This window comes from Symsagittifera roscoffensis, chromosome 9, assembly GCF_963678635.1.
Source record: "Symsagittifera roscoffensis chromosome 9, txSymRosc1.1, whole genome shotgun sequence".
Classification (NCBI taxonomy): Eukaryota; Metazoa; Xenacoelomorpha; order Acoela; family Convolutidae; genus Symsagittifera; species Symsagittifera roscoffensis.
The window spans coordinates 31,210,704-31,235,492 of NC_087070.1; the positions used below are offsets into that span (position 1 = coordinate 31,210,704).

A 24,789-nucleotide genomic window follows, 5' to 3' on the forward strand; every position below is an offset into this window, starting at 1 on the left:
ACGCCACTAAAAGTCTCGCGGGCTTGTAGTCTTTCAAAGTGTTCAGAAGAGCGTCCATTGTTCTACCTAAAAACGGATCGACAATTACAATAATGAGCGGAATTATCGTCAAAATTTTCTCTGAACCAGTAAGCCCGTCTTTAATAATCAATCGACTCGCAAAAAGTTAGTTGTTGTCTGATCCACCTAGTCAAGCTATGAAACATCTGAAAATTATAAGTAAAACCATGTTGCAAATCTGTTTGAGCAATTTTAAATTTCTCAGACCGAATAGGTTCGCGAAAAGATTAAATTTTTCTAGGCAAGCTGGTCCTTCGAAAAATTGAAGTTATTTCAAAAAGCTAATCAGATGGCGAAAAAATGAACTATTTTGTTTTGAAGCCATTCAAGCGGTGAAAGTTTGAATAAACAAAAACCAATTCATAGATCTAATCGCCTCTCAAAAATTGAAAGTTTTTCAAAGCAAGCTATTCAAGCTATGAAATTTTGAAATATTTCAGGTTGTTTATAGAGCAAATCAGTTCGCGCAAAGTTAATTCTTCTTAGCAAGCTATTCAAGTGATGAAAATATGAAAAACTATAGGTTATTTCGAGAGTAAATAAACCAGTTGAAGCACAAACAAATCAGCAATGCGCGGATTAGTTACGCCAGCCGAAAAGTTACGTCATATCAATGAAATTTGCAAAACTTTCGTAAGTGTTATATAATTGTTACAAAACTATTCCAAAACAATCAGGTAATTTTGGCTGTTCACACTTCGGCTGGTTTATATACTACCGTTATTTCAGACCAAATTGGTTCGCGAAAAGTTATAATTATTCTCAGTAAGCTACTCTAGCTATTAAACTTTGATCAGAAGGGAATCGGATGGCAGAAACGGAAGCGTTCGAGCGAAACCATTCAAGCGATGAACAGATGAAACTATTTCAAGCTATTTCAAAGAGCAAATCGGTCCGCAAAAAATCACGTTTTCTTCGGCAAGTTGTTAAAAGAATGACACTTCGATACAATGCATGTTGTTTCTTAAACCAAATCGTTTTGCAAAAAAGTCAGGTTTTTGGGGCCAGCTAGTCAAGCTATGAAATGTGAAAAAATTTCATGATACTTCATGAAGAGAAGTGGATGAAAAAATGTTCAAACTTTTCTTTGCAAGCTTTTTATACTAACAAACCTGAAACAAAGCAAATCAGATGCTGAAAATTAAAGTTTTCCGATTCTCAAGACATTGATGCGATGAAACCTTGAGACCTGTTTGATTATTTTAATATTGATTATTTTAAAATTGTTTTAAAATTTCAGGTTTCTCAAGTCGATAGCGCCTTTCCTACGCAAAAAAAGTGAAAGAGAAGCAAATTCCATTGTCTAAAAAATACACACAATAAGTATATTGAATCTTTGTTCCAATGCCAAAAAACTTTTAAAAAAACTTTTCCTAAGTGTACAGCTCTTCCACGAGACAAATTAAGGACCAGCCGCTTGGGCAGGGGAGTTTCCTACAACCTGGTCTATCGCTTAAACCCTTAATCCCAAATCTGGATGGGTAGTTTTTGAAGAAATCGAAAAAGTTTGAAAAAATGGCCTAAAAACCGAAAAATTGACTATTCCTAAGTGTATAGCTCTTCCCCTAGACAAATTAGGGACGAGCCGATTGTGTAGGTGGGGGTTCCTACAACCTGGTCTATCGATTAAACCCTTAATCCCAAATCTGGACGGGTAGTTTTTGAGGAAATCGGAAAGATTTGAAAAAAGGCCAAAAAAGTCAAAAAAGTGACTTTTCCTAAGTCTATAGCTCTTTCTCTTGGCAAGTTAAGGACCAGCCGCTTGTGCGGGGGAGTTTCCTACAACCTGGTCTATCGATTAAACCCTTAATTCCAAATCTGGATGGGTAGTTTTTGAGGAAATCGATAATTTCCGAAAAAAATAGGCAAAAAAATCAAAAAAGTGACTTTTCCTAAGTCTATAGCTCTTCCCCTAAGCAAATTAGGGACCAGCCGCTTGTGCATGGGAGTTTCCTACAACCTGGTCTATCGATTAAACCCTTAATCTCAAATCTGGACGAGTAGTTTTTGAGGAAATCGAAAACTTCCGAAAAAATGGGCAAAAAGTGAAAAAAGTACCGAGTTGTGAAGCTTTTCTAAGACCGTAGGGGGTGGGGTAGGGTAAAAATTGCCCTAAATTTCATGCAGGCAGGTAGGTGAAACGCTACTGAATCCATTGGTACCACTTTTATGAGAATCTGATTGGTAGTTTTTTGGGAAAGCGAAATTTTCGAAAAAGCGTCTCAAAAAAAAAAAAAAAAACCAGATCTCATCTGGAAAAAAAAACGTTTTCATAATACCAGTTTAATAAATCAAACAGGAATTACTTGATGTTAATTTAAGGAGCGAACAAAATTGTTTAAAAAAATTTCTGCAGCAAGGTGTTCAAACTATAAAAATGAGAAAAAATTCAAGTTGTTTCTTAATCCACATCGGTTCGCAAAAAACAATTTTCTAGGTAAGCTATGAAACTTCGGTATATTTCAAATTACTTCAGAAAAAGGCACCGCATGACGAAAAAAATTGAAAATTTTTTTCTATTGAAGCCATTCAATTCAAGAAACAATTCATGGACCGAATCGGTACGCGAAAAACTCATGTTTTTTTTTAAGCAAGCAAATCAAATTTAAAAATTAGCAAAAAAAAGATATTTACAGACCGAACGGGTTCACAATTTTCTAAGCAAGCTATTCAAGATATTTCCAGTTATTTTATAGCGCTCACTTCGCAAAATTGAATTTTTTCAAAGAAAATTAAGATACTTTAAAATTTTTCACGTTATCGGAGAAAAGGATTCGAAGGGTAAAAAAATTTTTGTAACGAAACCATTCAAGCAATGAAAATTCGATACAATTCAAATTGTTTAATAGACCAAAGTGTTTCGCGAAAACTTATATCGAAATATATCGCAAATATTCAAGCTATGATAATTCTAATTATTTTAAGTTATTTCATGGACCGAATCGTCTGAGTTTTTGTAAGCAAGCTATCCAAGATATGAAACTTAGAAAAATTTCAAGTTAATTCACAGACTGAATCGGTTCATAAAAAGTTTGTAAATTGAGTTTTCTGAAAATCTTTGAAAACAAAATCAAAAATCGTCGTATCTCGTACACTAAAAAAATTTGAGCATTCTTAATTGGACGCCAAAATCGCAGCCACTTTGTGAACTCTGACAGCATCCCATCATTGGGCTGCTTTTTTTTAAACTGGGTGGAATAACCACTGAAATCAAATTGGAAAATCGAAAAAAAAAATCTTAACCATTGCAATATACGATATAGCTTAAACGTGAAAAAATTCTTTCGTTAATTATGTAAAAAAATTTCGTTGAAGAAGCTTAAACATGGCGAGATAGTGAAGCCCGTATTTAAAAGTATAATAGAATAATAAAAAAGTAATATAAAGGTTGTTATAAATAAGTGATATAGAAAAAGTGATATAGAAAAAGTGATATAAGAAAAGTGATATAAGAAAAGTGATATAAAAAAGTGATGCAAAAAAGTGATAGAAAAAAGTGATAAGAAAAATAAAATCAGAAAAGTGATATAAAAAAGTGATATAAAAAGTGATATCAGAAAAGTGATATAAAAAAGTTATTTAAAAAGAAGTATCGAAAAAACAGATAGAAAAAGATCAAAACGAAGGATCAACAAATAGAAAAAGAAGATAGAAAAAGGATCGAAAAAAATTAAAAAAAGAAAAAAAATCGAGAAGAAGGATAGAAAAAAATGATAAAAAAAGAAAGATAGACGAAAGATAGAAAGAAGATCGAAAAAGAAGGATAAAAAAGACAGAAAAAAAAGATACAAAATCCAGAAAAGGATAAAGAGAAAGAAAGATTGGAGACCACTGTTTGACAGTTGTACTATTTTGCACTGAATCGTCGGCACTGAATTCTTTTGTTAAACATGCAAAAATATTACGTTGAAACAGCCTAAATATGAAAAAAACGATTAAAAAACCAAAAACTAGACTTTTCTGACAGCGATAACTTGCGTAAAAAATGAGTGTAGCCGTTAATGCTAGGGAGCTTTTCAACCCCGTTCTATTCATTGCAACAAAAATCTCAGATTTGAGAGGGTAGTTCTGAAAAAAAAACTAACAAATTTTTTTAAAAAAATTATGGGTCAAATACTGCCCCAACAAAGTTTTAATGCCCGCACAGGAATAAAAAGAGACTAGGAATAATGCAAGCACATAGGGATGTAGGCAGTCTTCCCATTGATACCCCTTTTCTGAAAATCGGTGGCTTAAAGGGTCTTAGAAAAAAAACTATTTATTGTCATAATTTTTGTTCTTATTTTACAGCAATTCTAGGCAAACAGCCACGCAAGACCATTGAATTTTAAAATTAGCAATGGATAAAAAACTTATAAAGCGGAAACAAAGCCGACAAACTTTGAGCAGACACCAGTTTAGTCGAAAAAAATATATATTTAAGAATTTTTTAAAAGTTTCTAGGCACCCTGAAACTACAACTAAAAAGATTTCAACTAATATGATGATTGCTCACAGCGCAGAAATAATCCATAATGTGGCATCTACACCGACAAAAATCGAGCAGATAGACGAAAGTCCGACAAATCAATTTTTACCGGAAAACATTTTTCAATTGCATACGTGCTGAAAACAAACAAGGTCCGGCCGGGATTCGAAACCCCGAACTTAGGCGCTGCAAATACAACAGCGTTACCTCTAGCTCAAGTGCGAAGGAACCTATAAGTTGCTAAGATTCAATAAGAAAACAAAAAACTAGGTATAAATGCTAACAAAATTCAAGACGACGCTTCTAAACCCCAAGAAGCGTAGTATTGAAAACCAACAAAATTATTAAAAATCCTTCAAAATTGCGCAAAAAGATTTGATTACACCGAAAATTCTGATATAGAAATTTGTTTAAATCGATTAGGAAACAAAATAGGCAAAGTATCAGTTGTATGATTTAACGACAATAAATATACGGGGTATTAAAAAGTTTTATGATACCCAAACTTGAGTCTATTCATGCTCAAACTTTAATTGGCTCTTATTTTCATAAGAACGTTTAGATTTTTTGATGTTTATTGAGCTACCACTCCCAGAACAGAAACATTAATTCCCTTTCGGTTCTGCTTCGGATTCCAAAAAAAAAACAAATAGCGGCGAAAAAGACAGGTCCGAATAATTTGATTTTCTTCATATAAACTTAGCTTTGTACTTTTCTATTGTAAGAAATAATTAACAAATCTGATCTAAAGGACTATAATACTACGCGGGTCCATCCTCAGTTTTTTTAAGTATTGATAGCTGTGATCGGGAACTTCTGTACTTAAGAGCAACTAGCTACTATTTCACGATCTTGTGAATTTTAATCGACTACTTCTATGGGGGGAAGGGGTGATATAATTTTCCAGAATTGACATGCTGTAACAAACCGGTTCCATTTTGATTCAAATCTACTTCATTTCTCCAACTTCGCCGATGTTCCCTTTTAGTTTTGAAAAACAACAGCGGTAGAAAAATATTTATTCTTTAGATTCTCGATGGCTGAAAGTGACAAAAGCAGAATTCAAATTGCATCAAAGAAAGAGACAATTTGAGCAAAACAAAAAAAGCAAAGTTAGACATCTTTCAACAACAATAGCTTGATTAACATGTGTTATAAATCAAAATCAATTAAATCAAACGTTGAATTGCTTTGACTCTTAGAAGCAACCATTTTAGTAAAATTGGATCTCCAAGTATTTTATTTCTTCACCTAAAAAATCACCCATATAAAGAACTTGAATATCCGCCCATGTAAAACTGAGCATAAGCGAACATTTCACCTAGTAACTAATTAGCTCATTTTCTCCTTTTTCAACGGGAGGGGTTAGAGATCTATAATGCTATATGAGGGTTCAACACTAAGAATCGATTTGATCAATACAATTTTCTCGCTCAGTGCTAACTATGATTCGGCATTGCCAAGATAAAAGTTCAGCTCTAACAAATCTGGGATCCAGGATGCTACTGACATTTTACATCTTTAAGTAATGCAATAAAAATAGATATACAGAAGCTAGCTAACTATCAAATCAACTCACATCAAATTGTGACAAAAGGGCAAATCTCGATTGCTTCACTTGAGTAGGAGGGCAGTACTTTCATGACATGACTGTAAGCGGTTAAATTTCATCAAAGGCAATATGTATGTATATAATACACTTTCGTTATCAGTTACTGCAGTTGCAAAGCTCAACAAATATTTATCAGTTTGGACGTCAAAACAGTAATCCTATGACTAAAGGGCTAGGGCAGTAATGTAGGTCATAATTAAGCAGACATGATCATCGCAAGAAATCGCTTGCTTGCAATTGAAAACTTTTCAAAATCGAGAAATCTGATTTGAAAATATCATTGGAAACAGACTTGAAAAATGATTAGTTGGCCTGTACTTTAACTTGAAATCTGATACATGTGAAAACACTAGTGTCCGCTCATTTCCACTTCATAAAAAAGCCCTCATCAATTCTATCAAACTTTTTATTTGAAACCTACAAGGGTATTCCCTGTTTTTCTTCGTCGATTGTCAGTTGTTTGAAGTACTCCTTGCCAGCATCGTTTACGATACAGATATGGTGGAGATCCCTGAAGAACTCGTTATAGTCAGTGGCATATCCCACAATAAAGTGGTCTGGGATCTTGAAGCCGAGGAAGTCTGGCCAGTACGTAAGTTTTCCACTCTTTCTCAACTCTGTGTTTTTCAGAAGCAGACACGCCACTAAAAGTCTCGCGGGCTTGTAGTCTTTCAAAGTGTTCAGAAGAGCGTCCATTGTTCTACCTAAAAACGGATCGACAATTACAATAATGAGCGGAATTATCGTCAAAATTTTCTCTGAACCAGTAAGCCCGTCTTTAATAATCAATCGACTCGCAAAAAGTTAGTTGTTGTCTGATCCACCTAGTCAAGCTATGAAACATCTGAAAATTATAAGTAAAACCATGTTGCAAATCTGTTTGAGCAATTTTAAATTTCTCAGACCGAATAGGTTCGCGAAAAGATTAAATTTTTCTAGGCAAGCTGGTCCTTCGAAAAATTGAAGTTATTTCAAAAAGCTAATCAGATGGCGAAAAAATGAACTATTTTGTTTTGAAGCCATTCAAGCGGTGAAAGTTTGAATAAACAAAAACCAATTCATAGATCTAATCGCCTCTCAAAAATTGAAAGTTTTTCAAAGCAAGCTATTCAAGCTATGAAATTTTGAAATATTTCAGGTTGTTTATAGAGCAAATCAGTTCGCGCAAAGTTAATTCTTCTTAGCAAGCTATTCAAGTGATGAAAATATGAAAAACTATAGGTTATTTCGAGAGTAAATAAACCAGTTGAAGCACAAACAAATCAGCAATGCGCGGATTAGTTACGCCAGCCGAAAAGTTACGTCATATCAATGAAATTTGCAAAACTTTCGTAAGTGTTATATAATTGTTACAAAACTATTCCAAAACAATCAGGTAATTTTGGCTGTTCACACTTCGGCTGGTTTATATACTACCGTTATTTCAGACCAAATTGGTTCGCGAAAAGTTATAATTATTCTCAGTAAGCTACTCTAGCTATTAAACTTTGATCAGAAGGGAATCGGATGGCAGAAACGGAAGCGTTCGAGCGAAACCATTCAAGCGATGAACAGATGAAACTATTTCAAGCTATTTCAAAGAGCAAATCGGTCCGCAAAAAATCACGTTTTCTTCGGCAAGTTGTTAAAAGAATGACACTTCGATACAATGCATGTTGTTTCTTAAACCAAATCGTTTTGCAAAAAAGTCAGGTTTTTGGGGCCAGCTAGTCAAGCTATGAAATGTGAAAAAATTTCATGATACTTCATGAAGAGAAGTGGATGAAAAAATGTTCAAACTTTTCTTTGCAAGCTTTTTATACTAACAAACCTGAAACAAAGCAAATCAGATGCTGAAAATTAAAGTTTTCCGATTCTCAAGACATTGATGCGATGAAACCTTGAGACCTGTTTGATTATTTTAATATTGATTATTTTAAAATTGTTTTAAAATTTCAGGTTTCTCAAGTCGATAGCGCCCTTCCTACGCAAAAAAAGTGAAAGAGAAGCAAATTCCATTGTCTAAAAAATACACACAATAAGTATATTGAATCTTTGTTCCAATGCCAAAAAACTTTTAAAAAAACTTTTCCTAAGTGTACAGCTCTTCCACGAGACAAATTAAGGACCAGCCGCTTGGGCAGGGGAGTTTCCTACAACCTGGTCTATCGCTTAAACCCTTAATCCCAAATCTGGATGGGTAGTTTTTGAAGAAATCGAAAAAGTTTGAAAAAATGGCCTAAAAACCGAAAAATTGACTATTCCTAAGTGTATAGCTCTTCCCCTAGACAAATTAGGGACGAGCCGATTGTGTAGGTGGGGGTTCCTACAACCTGGTCTATCGATTAAACCCTTAATCCCAAATCTGGACGGGTAGTTTTTGAGGAAATCGGAAAGATTTGAAAAAAGGCCAAAAAAGTCAAAAAAGTGACTTTTCCTAAGTCTATAGCTCTTTCTCTAGGCAAGTTAAGGACCAGCCGCTTGTGCGGGGGAGTTTCCTACAACCTGGTCTATCGATTAAACCCTTAATTCCAAATCTGGATGGGTAGTTTTTGAGGAAATCGATAATTTCCGAAAAAAATAGGCAAAAAAATCAAAAAAGTGACTTTTCCTAAGTCTATAGCTCTTCCCCTAAGCAAATTAGGGACCAGCCGCTTGTGCATGGGAGTTTCCTACAACCTGGTCTATCGATTAAACCCTTAATCTCAAATCTGGACGGGTAGTTTTTGAGGAAATCGAAAACTTCCGAAAAAATGGGCAAAAAGTGAAAAAAGTACCGAGTTGTGAAGCTTTTCTAAGACCGTAGGGGGTGGGTAGGGTAAAAATTGCCCTAAATTTCATGCAGGCAGGTAGGTGAAACGCTACTGAATCCATTGGTACCACTTTTATGAGAATCTGACTGGTAGTTTTTTGGGAAAGCGAAATTTTCGAAAAAGCGTCTCAAAAAAAAAAAAACAAAAACCAGATCTCATCTGGAAAAAAAAACGTTTTCATAATACCAGTTTAATAAATCAAACAGGAATTACTTGATGTTAATTTAAGGAGCGAACAAAATTGTTTAAAAAAATTTCTGCAGCAAGGTGTTCAAACTATAAAAATGAGAAAAAATTCAAGTTGTTTCTTAATCCACATCGGTTCGCAAAAAACAATTTTCTAGGTAAGCTATGAAACTTCGGTATATTTCAAATTACTTCAGAAAAAGGCACCGCATGACGAAAAAAATTGAAAATTTTTTTCTATTGAAGCCATTCAATTCAAGAAACAATTCATGGACCGAATCGGTACGCGAAAAACTCATGTTTTTTTTAAGCAAGCAAATCAAATTTAAAAATTAGCAAAAAAAAGATATTTACAGACCGAACGGGTTCACAATTTTCTAAGCAAGCTATTCAAGATATTTCCAGTTATTTTATAGCGCTCACTTCGCAAAATTGAATTTTTTCAAAGAAAATTAAGATACTTTAAAATTTTTCACGTTATCGGAGAAAAGGATTCGAAGGGTAAAAAAATTTTTGTAACGAAACCATTCAAGCAATGAAAATTCGATACAATTCAAATTGTTTAATAGACCAAAGTGTTTCGCGAAACCTTATATCGAAATATATCGCAAATATTCAAGCTATGATAATTCTAATTATTTTAAGTTATTTCATGGACCGAATCGGTCCATGAAAAGTTTGAGATGTCTTCAGGGAGCTATTCAAGCTATAAAATAATTCAAGTTGATTCATAGACTGAATCGGTTCGCAAAATTTTCAAGTTTTCTCAGAAAGCTACACAGCCTATGAAACTTTGAGTTATTTCAAGTTACTTCATAGAACAGAACGGTCCGCAAAAAATCTGAGTTTTTGTAAGCAAGCTATCCAAGATATGAAACTTAGAAAAATTTCAAGTTAATTCACAGACTGAATCGGTTCATAAAAAGTTTAAGATTTTCTTAAACGAGCTATTCAATCTGTGAAACAAATCAAGTTTTTTCATAGACCGAATCGAGTCGTGAAAAGTTCAAGTTTTTCTAGGCAAGCTATTCAAGTTATGAAACCATGAAATATTCTAAGTTAATTCATAGACCGAATCCATTCTTTGAAAAATAGTTTCTCAAAGCATGGAGGCTGCTGCCTAGTTTATTCGTTTCAGACTGAGATGAATCTGTAAACGCTAAAATTTTAGAGAAAAAGTGGGCAGATGATGCCTCCTAGCCTTGAAGTTGAATCAAGTTCATTTTGCTTACAGAGTTTCGCACGTTTGTCGAAAAGAATTCTAGAAAATTCCAGATTTTAGTATATTCGATGGCCCCGTGAATGATTCTTAGACGTTCTGATATACACATGTTTAAACGTTGCGCTCGATAGCCCCTTAAACATTAAGCTTTATGCTGAAAACATGTCATTCATTTAATATATAAGATGTAGATGATTTGTTCCTAGGGCACTGAGGAATTGTATTCATATCGGGGCGAATCTTCCGACTGACCTTTGTCAACAATAAATCAGTAAATAAAGTGTGCCCGTATCGGAGCGAATCTTCCGACTGACCTTTGTCATCAATAAATCAGTAAATAAAGCGTGCCCGTATCGGGGCGAATCTTCCTTTGTCATCAATAAATCGGTAAATCAGTCATCATCAGTAAATCCGAAAAAAAAGCAAAATCGAACACTAAAAGCTTGACTCTTTTCCTTACACACGATGTGACGATGTGAAAACCTAAGCGATACACGCCTGATTGTGACTTTTATGGTTGAAAAATTGATGCTTAACCTCTGTGGAAACCGAATTTTTGTGAGCTGTCAAAACTCTTTCAATTCTGATCGAAGACTAAAGAAGTTCAAAAAGTAAAAAATTTTACCTTATGGCTTTCTGAAGTACTCAGTGATTTGCTTTTTGTCAAGCAAACATTGATATGACCAAATGGTTTTTATCTATTACTTCAATTGAATTTGAAATGATTTTCTGAGCTTAAAATATTTACAACTAACGCAATACAAGTGAAAGTAACGAAACATACAAAATTATACCAACGTGGCAACTTTGAAACGCTGAAAAAGGATAGAAATAAGAATTCTTTCAACTGAAAGGATCTGGGAACACCACAAAGAAAAATTCATTTTCTTTGAAGCTGCATTTTGCTAACCAGCTAAAAAACGGCTAAAAAGGAAGAGCTAGTTGCGCTTTCCAAAATATTCTCTCAAGCTTTAATTGATTGAGTCAGACATCTTTGTGGAACTTTACTATAGATATACGTTGAAAATTCTTGATTTAGGGTTTCAGTGTTCAGTAAACTGAAAACCCTCGTAACTTCTGAACTCGTAAACTGTTCATTGTTTACTGCTTCGTGTGCTCAGTTGGGGGTCCATTTTGCTACACAGGTGTTAGTGAGATTAGGCACATGCTACAATTAGTAGAAACAGTAACGATAAACTGAACAGGTTCAAGACAACTGAATAAACCGGTTATAAGGGCTTACTATTAAGTTTCAGGACCAAAACCTAGTTTCTGTTTTGCAATTATGAGCAAAAAAATGATGTGCTTTTGTAATTTCTACACAGTGGCGAAGCTGCGCTTCGCAAACACAAGCAAGGAAAATGCAAAAGAGAGCTCGAAGTAGGCAAAACAAAGTGAAATAAGGCAAAAAGAAGAGACTAAAATTACAACTTCAGAAAAACTTTTTGCAGGGATTGAAATCCCTGCAAAAAGTTTTTCTGAAGTTGTAATTTTAGTCTCTTCTTTTTGCCTTATTTCACTTTGTTTTGCCTACTTCGAGCTCTCTTTTGCATTTTCCTTGCTTGTGTTTGCGAAGCGCAGCTTCGCCACTGTATAGAAATTACAAAAGCACATCATTTTTTTGCTCATAATTGCAAAACAGAAACTAGGTTTTGGTCCTGAAACTTGATAGTAAGCCCTTATAACCGGTTTATTCAGTTGTCTTGAACCTGTTCAGTTTATCGTTACTGTTTCTACTAATTGAACTGATTTGAGCCCAATGCTTCACATTTTTTATATTGTTTGCGAGGATGCTTCCACAGCAAGAACACCTCAAAAATTAGCTACGAGATACTGGCTAATTCCCGCCTACGAAACAAGATGTCTCAAATTTTGACCCGGCAAAGTCCTTCCCAATAATTTTTATCTAGTTGGCGTCAAAAATGAACCTTTTATCTTCAATATTTGTAGAAAAAAGGGCAAAAACGTGAAACTTCAGAAAAACTTTTTGCAGGGATTGAAATTGAAATTTCTGAAGAATGTGCAAGATCTTCCAAAGCGTCGCAAAATAAACAACAAAAAAAACAACGAATACCGTGCAATTTCATACTACCAGTTTTTTCGAGCAGGACCTAATGCTGTCCAAAAATAAAGCAGAAACATATGCTATTAGATTGCTTATGCTTAAATAAATTTAAATATGATTCAATTGAAATATATTGAAAGTGCCACCAAATGAGCACTTTTATTTGCATTTTAAGTTGGAAAAAAATCTTCGTAATAATACACTACGCTTCGCGTGTGTAAAAATAATCAATATCAGAGTCACTGAAAAACTACTGCTGCTAGAGATGGTCATCAGCGACCCTATGTTTGAAACAGAAGAAAAATTCACGTTTAACTTTTAGAAAATTTTTCCAGCTAATTCGGCTGCTCCTAGGCAGAGTTGCTAGCTTGGATTGACAATTTAATTTATTGTTAAAACATCGATGCTAAATTCGTGAAAAACAATTAAGAATTGAAACACCAAAGCCTTTGGAGACCTCTACAATCGAAACATGACCCATAGATTCACAATCACTAGCCATAAATCACTAAAACATCTTACTGTACCATAAATTCTAGCTGAATTGAATACTCTTTAACCAAACGAATTTCGCCTATATGTAGTCGTAATGTATTGTAATCTCGTTTGTCTTATCACCTGAGCATTAATAAAAAATCAGAAGCGCAAAGTTGAAAACAAATGCGTTTTTTTGGCTGATCGTAACACTCTGTGCTTTAATCACCGGACATAGAAGTTGCTCTTTTTTGATTTCAACGAATAAGTTAACGAATTTTTTGCTTCACCTTTTTGTCTTTTTCTCTGCAACTGTTTAATATGTACGGTTGTTTTTTGACACAAGCTAGATACATTTAATTGGAAGGATTTAACCGGGTCAATTTTGAGAAATCTTGTTTCGAAGGCGTAAATTAGCTAGTATATCATAACTAGTTTTAGAGTTGTTCATGCTGTGGATACATTTTCGCAAACAATTTGAGGATTGAAAATAGGGCTCAAATTACTTCTTTGGGAAGTTGATGAGCTTGGCTTACAACTTATTCCACGTTAAAACGACAGATAACAGAATTGAAAAAGCTATCTGAACCGGCGTCAAAAAACACCTGAAATTTATGAATAATTTCGCGCTGAGGATTAACATGTGTCAACAGAAAAAAAACAATTCCAGAAAAAAATTCGGAAAAACTCCTGTTGCAATCCATGCACAAAATTCTCATTAGCAGTTGTGTTGCGAGCACATTTGTCCCAATTTCTAGTATAAGCTCCCAAAAACTGTTAGTGTATATATCGTCAAAACAGATTTGACCTTTTTGCGACGCCAGGCCAATAACTTTTCCAATTCTGTTATTTGTTATTTTTGGGCGGCATAAGGTGTAAGTCAAGCTTATCAGCTTCCCAAAGAACTGATTTGAGCCCAATGCTTCACATTTTTTATATTGTTTGCGAGGATGCTTCCACAGCAAGAACACCTCAAAAATTAGCTACGAGATACTGGCTAATTCCCGCCTACGAAACAAGATGTCTCAAATTTTGACCCGGCAAAGTCCTTCCCAATAATTTTTATCTAGTTGGCGTCAAAAATGAACCCTTTATCTTCAAAATTTGTAGAAAAAAGGGCAAAAACGTGAAACTTCAGAAAAACTTTTTGCAGGGATTGAAATTGAAATTTCTGAAGAATGTGCAAGATCTTCCAAAGCGTCGCAAAATAAACAACAAAAAAAACAACGAATACCGTGCAATTTCATACTACCAGTTTTTTCGAGCAGGACCTAATGCTGTCCAAAAATAAAGCAGAAACATATGCTATTAGATTGCTTATGCTTAAATAAATTTAAATATGATTCAATTGAAATATATTGAAAGTGCCACCAAATGAGCACTTTTATTTGCATTTTAAGTTGGAAAAAAATCTTCGTAATAATACACTTCGCTTCGCGTGTGTAAAAATAATCAATATCAGAGTCACTGAAAAACTACTGCTGCTAGAGGTGGTCATCAGCGACCCAATGTTGACCCGGCAAAGTCCTTCCCAATAATTTTTATCTAGTTGGCGTCAAAAATGAACCCTTTATCTTCAGTATTTGTAGAAAAAAGGGCAAAAACGTGAAAAAAATCTTTCATTTGCGTTGAAATCAAAACGTTGCAACTTCAATGCCCCGTAACTCTACTTGCACTGCAACAAGTGGTTCTTTTCTATAAAAATGAGTTGCATTACCTGTATCGATGAGGTCCTCCACAATCAAGACTGTCTTGCCCTCCAGGGACTCGAGCACATCTCCCCCGATGATGTTCACTTTGCCGGTGCTCTTATCATTCATGTAGCTCTTCACTCGGATAAAGTCCACACTCACCGAGGCTATTAGTCCTATGCTGAACACACAAAAAACATGGCAGATTACTGAGAGAAAAAAAAACCAGCATATTCAAACTTGGCTAATAAGTTAAGCAGATCAGAGAGTTCACCTGAGCAGATAAACTTCACGTTTAAGTGGGGAGAAGGGCTTAGTTATTCGAAGCACTGACTGTACCTCCTGATGAGTCTGGTGATGATATCCATCAAATCGGAGAAGAACTTATAGCCCCCTTTGAGAATACACAACACATGCAGACGGGGGTGGTTGAGTGCCGAGTGGTGTTTGGTGGCGGCCACCTGCTCCCAAGTCAGTCGGGGGGACATTTGGGGACTGGCGTGGAGGTCAAACACTTCTGTCACAATGTCCTGAGCCAGACGCTCTATCCGGTCCACAATCAAACCATGTGGCAGCATAACCTGCAATTGCAACCACAATACAATAAATGTCTTTTTTCGTCCCTAGAAAACTTAATGAACAATTTTATGGTGTAACAAGTGGTTTACCAACTTCGTATATGAGGATCAAATGTGTTTGGATGTAACTACTCTGCAAAAAAGATTTCATAACTGAGCAAAATGTCATTTATTATAAATGCTCAGAGGTGAGGGAAAAGAAAAAACCATACAAGCATATAATTTACTTTAAGAAAATACTTTGAACATGTTCAATCAACAATTCTCCACTTGACTCATCTACCAACGAAACAATTGGATCATCCAAAATTGCTTCTTTAGAGATGGTAAACAATAAAATCATTCGTTCTTAAAACAAGAACGAAATACGTCTGCTCAAATCAGTACCACGAAAAACTGTTGTCGATTTCTTGATCTACGAATAATTAATATGAAAGACATTTAACCTGTTTGTCAATAACGTTTTTTAAAGAACATCGACCGGAAGTTTCAACCACCTTCTATTTCGTACGCGTCTAGTTATCAGATGGAAATAAGCACTCAAAGTTTCCCGGGTATCGTAGAAAACATCGGCTCGTGGTTAGGATCATAGCAAAAAAAAATAGAGAAAAAATAAAATATTAAAAATAAAAACAATAATAAATAGGGATCGTCACCTTTTCGACAAAACCCTGATACTGCTTTGGGAAGCTGAACTGGTTTATTTCCCAAGAGGCGGAATCCTGCACATCAATGAAGCTCGATGTCTGTTTAGACACTCCATTGCTACTCAATTCCACGGTTATGCTTGAAGCGGCCATATCCGACCTGAAAGTTATCATAAATTATAAGTAAAAAGAATGAGCGAACTGGATGTGATTTATATAAGTTTTTAAAAGGTTTCATTGTAAAACCCAGAACTAGTTTAGTTTAGTCAGCCAAACTGGATAATAGTTATTCTGGATGCTATTTTGAGCAACTAAGCTTTCGTTAGCAAGACAACCTTCATGCTGCTGCTTATCTCTACAGAACGCCTATGCAAACACAAAAATTACAAACCGGCTACAAAATATGATAACAGTATAAAACTTTTCAGAATTTTACTGATTTTACTACTCTTGAATTATCAATGGACAGTTTTTTTCAGTAAAACCGTTTTATTTTTGAGAACTCATGTTGGTATTTTACAAACAGATAAATTTCAACTAGCGTGTTACGCAACTCCAGTGCTTCGAATTTTTCCGACAACTCATGAAAAACCACATATATCGGAAATAATATCTGCAACTTTTTAGTGTACTCTGACTGCACCCAATTACAGGGTTGGCAATTTCCAATTTTATATAAAAAATTTCAAGTCCAATTTTGAAAAACCATCAAAAGCGTCATCCCGAAAACTTAATGAGCCTCTGGAGAAATTTGGAGGCCAGACTTGCAACCACTGAGATTCCATGAGAGCACCCTTCTAAAGGGTTGGGCACTTCAAATTTCGCTAGTTTTTTTAAACCTAAGTTTCCCGAAAGAAATTGAAAAAATCATACAAAAGTCATATTTCGAAGCTAAAAGAATTTGCGCATTCATATTTAGAGGCAAAATTCGCGACGCCTGGGTGTACGCTGATAATGAGGTTGTCTCTTCATAAAATTACTAGTTTCAAATTTTGTAGGTAAGTTCTTTGAGAATTTTGAACTAAAAGCTTTTGAGCAGTGGCATTTGGCAGGATGTCATACGCCTGAGAGAATCCTGGCAGCACTCAACTACAGGGTAGGGATTTTAAAATTTTGAAGAAAAAATTATGTTTTCTTAAAATTTTCTGAAAAAAAACAAAACAAATGTCATATCTCAAAAACTACAAGATAAAGATTTGCAACACCTAAGAGTACTCTGACAGCTCCCATTTACAGATTTGGTAATTACATAATTTGAAGAAAAAAATAAATATGTTTCCAGAAAATTTTTTGAAAAAATCACGAAAAACGTCAAATCTCAAAAACTACAAGGATTTGAACAGCCATATTTGAAGGCAAGCCCTGAGAGCACCCTGACAGCACCTAATCACAGGGTTGAGAATTTCAAATTTTGAAAAATTATGTTTTCTAAAAATTTTTGAAAAAGTCACAAAAAACAGCATATCTCGAAAACTACAAGGAATTGAAAAGTAATATTTGAAGGCAACATTGGCAACCTCTGAGAGCATCCTGACAGCACTCAACTACAGGGTTGGGAATTAAAAATTTAAAAATAATAATAATTTATATTTTCTTAAAACTTTTTGAAAAAGTCATAAAAAACGTCAAATCTCGATAACTACAAGAATTTGAACAGTCATTTTTGAAAACAATAGTGGCAACCTCTGAGAGCATCCGGACAGCACCCAACTAAAGGTTTGGGAATTTTAAATTTTGAAGAAAAAATAACTTTAATGAAAACTTTTGAAAAAATAACAAAAAAAACGTCATATTTCCAAAACTACAGGGATTTGAGCAGTCATATTTGGAGGCAAAATTCGCGACGCCTGGGTGTACGCTGATAATAGGGTTCTGTCTTCATAAAATTACTGGTTTAAAGTGAGTTTTTTATAGGTAAGTTTTTTGAGAATTTTGAAAAAAACTTCCACATCTCGGAAGCTAAAAGCTTTCGAGCAGTCGCAAATTAGCAGTGGCATTTGGCAAGATTTGATACGCCTGAGAGTACCCTGGCAGCACTCAACTACAGGGTAGGGATTTTAAAATTTTGAAGAAAAAAAACTTATGTTTTCTTAAAATTTTCTGAAAAAAAAACAGAAAATGTCATATCTCACAAACTTTAAGGTAAAAATTTGCAACACCTTAGAACACTCTGACAGCTCCGATTTACAGGTTTGGTAATTACAAAGATTGAAGAAAAAAACTAATATATGTTTCCTGAAAATTTTTTTGAAAAAAATCACAAAAAACGTCATACCACAAAAACTACAAGGATTTGAACAGTCATATTTGAAGGCAAGAGTTGCAAGCCATGAGAGCACCCTGACAGCATTTAACAACAGGGTTGAGAATTTGAAATTCTGAAAAATTATGTTTTCTAAAGACTTTTGAAAAAATCACAAAACTTCAGGTCTCAAAAACAACAAGGATTTGAACAGTCATGTTTGAAGGCGAAATTGGCAAGCTCTGAAAGCATCCTGACAGCACTCAACTAAGGGTTGGGAATTGATAATATTAAAAATAGTCATAATAATTTATATTTTCCAAGAACTTTTTGAAAAAGTCACAAAAAACGTCAGATCTCGATAATTACAAGGATTTGAACAGTCATTTTTGAATAAAATAGTGGCAACCTCTGAGAGCATCTTGACAGCACCCAACTAAAGGGTTGAGAATTTCAAATTTTGAAGAAAAAATTAACTTTAATGAAAACGTTTGAAAAAATATCAAAAAAACGTCATATCTCCAAAACTACAGGGATTTGGGAAGTCATATTTGGAGGCAAAATTCGCTACGCCTGGGTGTACGCTGATAATAAGGTTCTGTCTTCATAAAATTACTGGTTTAAAATTTTGTGAGTTTTTGGTAGGTAAGTTTTTTGAGAATTTCAAATTCTGAAAAAATATGTTTTCTAAAGACTTGAAAAAATCACAAAAAACGTCATGTCTCGAAAACTACAAGGATTTGAACAGTCATATTTGAAGGCAAATATGGCAACCTCTGAGAGCACCCTGACAGCACCCAACTACATAAATAAGTTTGAATAAGTTGAAGAAAAAAGAAAAATTTTCTGAAAATTTTTGAAAAAATACAAAAAAAACGTCATATCTCAAAAACTACAAGGATTCGAGCAGTCATAAGTGGAGGCGAGGCTCTCAATAATTGAGACAACTCTGAGGGCACCCAATTACAGGGCTGGGAATTTCGAGTTTCTTGAAATAATTAAGTTATTTGAGTTTTCGGAAAATTTTTGAAAACAATCACAAAAATCGTCGTATCTTGTAAACTAAAAGATTTTGAACAGTCAAATTTAAAGGCAAGATTTGCAACCCTTGAGAGCACCCTGGCAGCACTAAACCACAGGGTTGAAAATTTCAAATTTTGAAAAATTATGTTTTCTAGAATTTTTTGAAAAAGTCACAAAAAACAGCATATCTCGAAAACTACAAGGATTTGAAAAGTAGTATTTAAAGGTCAAGATTGGCAACCTCTGAGAGCATCCTGACAGCACCCAACTACAGGGTTGGGAATTCCAAATTTTCAAGAAAAAATTAACTTTTATGAAAACTTTGAAAAAATAACAAAAAACGTCATATCTCCCAAAACTACAGGAATTTGAGCAGTCATATTTGGAGGCGAGATTCGCAATACTTAGAGACCTCTGACAGCGCCCAACTACAGGGCTGGGAATTTCAACTTTTGTAAATTGTTAAGTAAGTTTTCTTGAAAATTTTTTTGAAAACACTTGGGAAATCCGTACAGCATTCCACTAACGGGCTGCTGATTTTAAACTCAGTGAAATATCCACTGAAATCAAATTTGAAAATCGAAAAAAATTTCTTAACCATTGCAATATACAATATAGCTCAAACGGGCAAAAATTCTTTTGTTAAACATGCAAAACGAAGACGTTGAAAAAGCTTAAACATGGCGAGATAGTGAAGCTCGCTTTAAATATACAACAGATAATAGTTTTGATGAAAAAAACTACAAAAGAAAAAGAGAAAATGGCACGATTTCTTACGAACGATTAACCACCACATGTCAACCAGTAGATTTTGGAAAGTGGTCTGCTCCCTAAACGGAACAAAATCAGTAGCAGGATCATTTCCTTTCTCTTTTAATGCAACAAAAATTTCGAAAGCAAGGGAAATAGCAAACGCGTTTAAAGTGCAATTTTACTAAAGCGAAAGTTCACAAATCGGATAAAGTGAATTACCAGCACCTATACAAATTTTACAAACACAGGCGAAGCCAAACTTCTTTTTACTTGCAATACAACACATTCATAGAATGACAAACCAACCGACAGCAATGGAGAGTAAAGCCGAATATTTTTTTTTGAAAAAAAAAATCGAAAAAACTGATTACCAAAAACTTTCCTATAATTAGCTTCATTTTGTCTGGAATAAAAATTCCTTCAAAGAAAATAGGGCAAAGAGTAAAACAATTGAATGCAAAAAAGCATCGAAAAAAAATTTAAAGACGACAATTCTTGAGCAGACACACGTGGCTCCGCAAAATAAAGAACTTTCAAGTGCTCTATCAAAATGTTTCGATAGAAACCTTTTTGCCCTTCAAACGACTCAAACAGAGGCCTCTAAGCCGAAATATTTTAAGCCAAAAAAAATCAAAAAACAGAGTTATAAAAAACAACCAAATTGAGAAGTGCGTAATGGAGCGAAAAAACTGTGTTTCCCTTGAAACTATCCATAATTAGGTTCACCAAGCCAATAAAAAAAGGCCGAAGTAATTTGGGCCGAATAAAGGTTCAAGCGAAAAAAAAAATTGAAAAACGAAGTGAAGCTAAGTAACATTACGAAATCCAGGAGTAAATCAAACACTAAAACTAACATCTGAAAAAATGCGTGCAATAAAAAAAATGATTCCACAATGTGGTATCTAAACTGAAAAAAGATAAGCAGGCAAATAATTGGCCGACAATTGTTATTTGAAACAGAACATTTCTCGCTTGAAAAAACAGGTCCTGGTCAGATTCAAACTCGGGACTTTTTCCGGCCCACGCATATTCATAACCTTCAGGCTGAGTGGGCCGAGAAGGCTAAGAATTTGAATTAATTATGAAACAACGTACCATAAGATATGAGTCCCGTGAACAAAGTTATTTACGTGAAAAAAGCCTAGAACCCGATATCAATGTTATTATCGCATTGCCTATCGCAAGGGTATTCACAATGTTCAAATTAGTCGAGATCCATAGCCATCCAGTGAAATGTTTTCGGAAAATTGTCTGAGAAACTCAGTAAAACAATAGACGCAAAAACAGACAAACTTAAATATTTGTAAGTTAAAATAACTCTCCTTGATAGCTAAACAAAAAATCTTGATTTTTGCGTCTTGCGGGGATAAGAAAGACTTTTAAAAAGTAAACTCATAACACCCTAAAATTATCCAGCAAAGCATTAATTATGTTGAAGCCAAAAATTAAATACATTTCTAACGATTTTGCAGTCTTTGCCTATACGAGATTTTAAAAATGAAAATTTCTCAAACAGACCAGAACCTTAAAAAACTTATGCCTTTTATAGTTTGGTGGGAAAAGTTAGCCGCAAAAATTAAACGCTGGATATCAAAAAGTGTCTACGTTACACTTATCTCGCAATGCAGAATTCTGAGAAAACCAATCCAATTTCATCGCTTTTTTTATTCGAAAAATGCATCAAATGTTTTCAATAGTTTCGACAAAATACTTCTTAAATACAGAGGCAAAGCGGAGCTTAGCGTCATTTTTCAAACTGATATTAATAACAAAGTAGAAAAAAATAACGGATATCCAAACCAGGATTAAACAAGTTATTGCAACCAAGTTCATTGAACGCATAAAAATCCAATTTAAACGTCAAAGCAAAAAATGCTCATGAATGAACATAAAGATGGGAAGTATTTATATCCAATGTTATAGCTCTTTAGGGAAAAACAGTGACCACCATAGGCAATTATACCTCATGAACAACAAAAACAATAACGGAAATTTAAGAAACCCTTTGTTAAAATAGTTATTTATGGAAAAAATTGAATAAAAAGACGCCCTCTTCACCAATCAAACTCCTGGTCACGCAAATAGCCATTCAATTGTCTTAAAAAGCACTTGCAAACTATATTATTTGCTCAAATTATTCCTAAAAAGCTTTAATTGCGGTTTCTCTCACGTTTCCCAAAACTAAACAACCGGTGCTTTTTTTACACAAGGAGTCGAAGCAGAGCTTCGCACCACAGTTTGCGATACCATGCCTGGAAAAAAATTTGAAAACCTAAATAATTACAACTTTACTAAACTTTGTCTAGAATGATGTTCAATTTGAGGAGAGCACGTCTACAACACAACCCCCCGGCAAAAATGTTCCAAAAAAATAATCGAACAACACGAAAAAGAAATTGTTTATGAAAAATTTTAAGCTATAACTTCTGAAACTCTGTTATTTTTTGGCCCTCCTTTTTCGGAATTGCGCAACATGGTAATAATCTAATAAGAATCAAAAATAGGTCAAAAAACCGTTAAAATAAACGCCGAGACTATTTAGGCCGCAGAAAACTTCTAAGCGAGAAAAAAAGATCTTATACAAATCAGTTTTTAGTTTAAATTATTTCAAAAGAATCAAACACTTTCAGTTACAATAAAATTAGGTTAGAGTACAAGAAAGGTACAAAATGTGGAAACTAGGCCGGCAAAACATCAGCAAACAACTGATAGGCCGATGATTTTTCTAATACTAACTATTTAGGGTTTTAAAAAACAGGCGCTGACCAGATTCGAATTTAGGCCTTTCGCTGAAAATTACCCTCCGTAACCAGTAGTTAAATTTGAATTATCAAGAAAATAAACTGAGCATGTTTGCTGCAGAATTGAATGCTGCACAAATGATAACTGCATAAAAATGATTCAGTGAAACCAAAAAAATGATTCAATGAACACGAAAAAAGTCTATATTTATGCTATTAAATAAGTCTTTGTATAAGTCTTTATAAAGATTTAAGATTTATGCTGTTTTCCGAGATGTAGAAGCCAAATTCGACCTTGAAAAATGATTTTTTTGAAAATCCATCCTCGCTCGTTGAAATGCCAAAAACGAAAGATCAATTCTTTAATTAGCGAATCTATTCCTTAAAAATCTTTCTTTTTTGGCATTACATTGATTAATGCTTGAGGGTGCCAACAGAGTTACTATTTAGAAACAATCGTTGACAGGCGAAGTTGCAGCCCACAAACACCAGCGAAAACAGCAACATGATCTAAAAGGCAAAGTAGCGCAACAAAGAGTAAAAACGCGGAAACCTGGAAAAGGCCAGGAAAAACTTTTTACGTTGGCAGACTATTTCAACACCTCATTTGCAGCAAATTTCAGATTGAATTTTTCTGCTTGCTGCTCGCATTTTTTCTCCTTAATTTACACCTGAGAAGAGTAAACGGAAATCATTTTTTTTGAAGCCGTTTATTCTCGTTTATTCAGCGTTCACAGACTAGTCTCGCTTTTTGCCGCACTGGCGTATCACTTGATTTTTTCAAATTTTCAGCCCGAAAATTTAAAGAAGAACCAGTTTTTGTTATTTATTGAAAATAAAAATGAAATTTTAACAATCCTTTTAATCATTACAAACATTAGTTAACTCAATAATTCATTACACGGCCCTGTAGTTAGAAACAAAAAATTATTCATCTGAATACCAAGAACATCAGCAATATACAGTTGGAAGTGTCAATTAAATTGAGATGAAAGAAAAAGCGCCTGATTTTGAAAAATTTGCCAAGAGAAAAAACATGGCATTAAGGCAAATTTGAATTTCATTGAAGCTTTATAAAAACCACCTTTTTCTATGAAACTCTGGGATATTTAAACATTTTCTAAAGTAAGGTCTTCTTGTTTTTTGCGGAATTTTCACTCTGGTTACTTTTGGAGAGATAATTTGACTTCGCTTTAGCGCATTAATTTGAAATGAACTTCAAGGATCGAACCAAGGGTGAAAAGAAAAAGAACAACCAATCATTTTCAACACCTTAGTCCAGAGAAGGGTGCCTTTTGTATTTTACCACAATACCAAATCATCTTTCATTTAAATAATCTTTAAAATGAAGGCCGGGTCATATTTCCTTGCCATTTGGTGGAAGTATTGGTGAAAAAACGAAAAGCTTGTCAAATGTATGATAGAAGCCAAGCTGAAAAAAAAAGTTTCGAGGCTAAAAAGTTTTTTTTTAACAAAGCACATTATTGACAGGGAACTAAACTAGCTTTGATTGCAAAAAAACGGCAAGCAACTCACAGAAACTAAAAAAAACCGCGTTCCTTAATGAACTTTGAAGCAAAGTACATCACATCCTGAAAAAGCTTTTCGAAGTTCAAGAACCTTTTATGAGGTACCATTTTTCAGAAAGAAGCGAAGCGGAACAACGAATACAAACATAACATAAAAAACTAGCTTGGTTGACCTTCTCTCTCTTTCTTTCTCTCTCTCCTCTCTTTCTCTTTCTCTCTCTCTCTCTCTCTCTCTCTCTCTCTCTCTCTCTCTCTCTCTCTCTCTCTCTCTCTCTCTCTGCCTCTCTCTCTCTCTCTCTCTCTCTCTCTCTCTCAAAGGGACTTCTTGTCCATCCCATAGAATTGAAAAAGTGAATTCAACTCGGCCTATCCTTTGCCACACTGGACAGATTGAAACCTAAGGCAACCAGCGCCATTTCTGTTCTTAGGAAGTTTAATTTGTTTTTAGAAAGCTGATGTCAGATCTCAATATTAATCTATCTGGTCTCTAGAGGATTGCTGTGACTTTATAGGAACGCTTTCCAAATGACAAGGAAATGTAAGTACCCGAGAGATATATTTATCGGATGTCGCAGATTGTCAGGACGGTAATCCTCAGAAGGCTCAGAGGACTAAGAAACAAGTTTATGAAAAAGCCTTTAATTTTAATCCAGTTGGTTACTCTCGCGGATATCTGTGTCGAGTGATTTTACAATGTTTTATAAGC

General features: G+C 34.4%; 1 protein-coding gene across 1 annotated transcript in view; it reads right to left on the reverse strand.

The window, feature by feature from the left end:
• Nucleotides 1–5,832: 5,832 nt before the first annotated feature.
• Nucleotides 5,833–24,789, reverse strand: part of LOC134854228 (hypoxanthine-guanine phosphoribosyltransferase-like) — a 449,675-nt gene continuing 430,718 nt past the window's right edge. Inside the window, exons 2-5 of the mRNA XM_063870399.1 lie at nucleotides 15,805–15,956; nucleotides 14,910–15,151; nucleotides 14,597–14,751; nucleotides 5,833–6,844 (exon numbers count right to left, since the gene is read on the reverse strand). Of these exons, the coding sequence (XP_063726469.1) occupies nucleotides 6,558–6,844; nucleotides 14,597–14,751; nucleotides 14,910–15,151; nucleotides 15,805–15,948 (828 nt within the window). The 5' untranslated portion in view covers nucleotides 15,949–15,956 and the 3' untranslated portion in view covers nucleotides 5,833–6,557. The remainder of the gene's footprint in view (nucleotides 6,845–14,596; nucleotides 14,752–14,909; nucleotides 15,152–15,804; nucleotides 15,957–24,789) is intronic.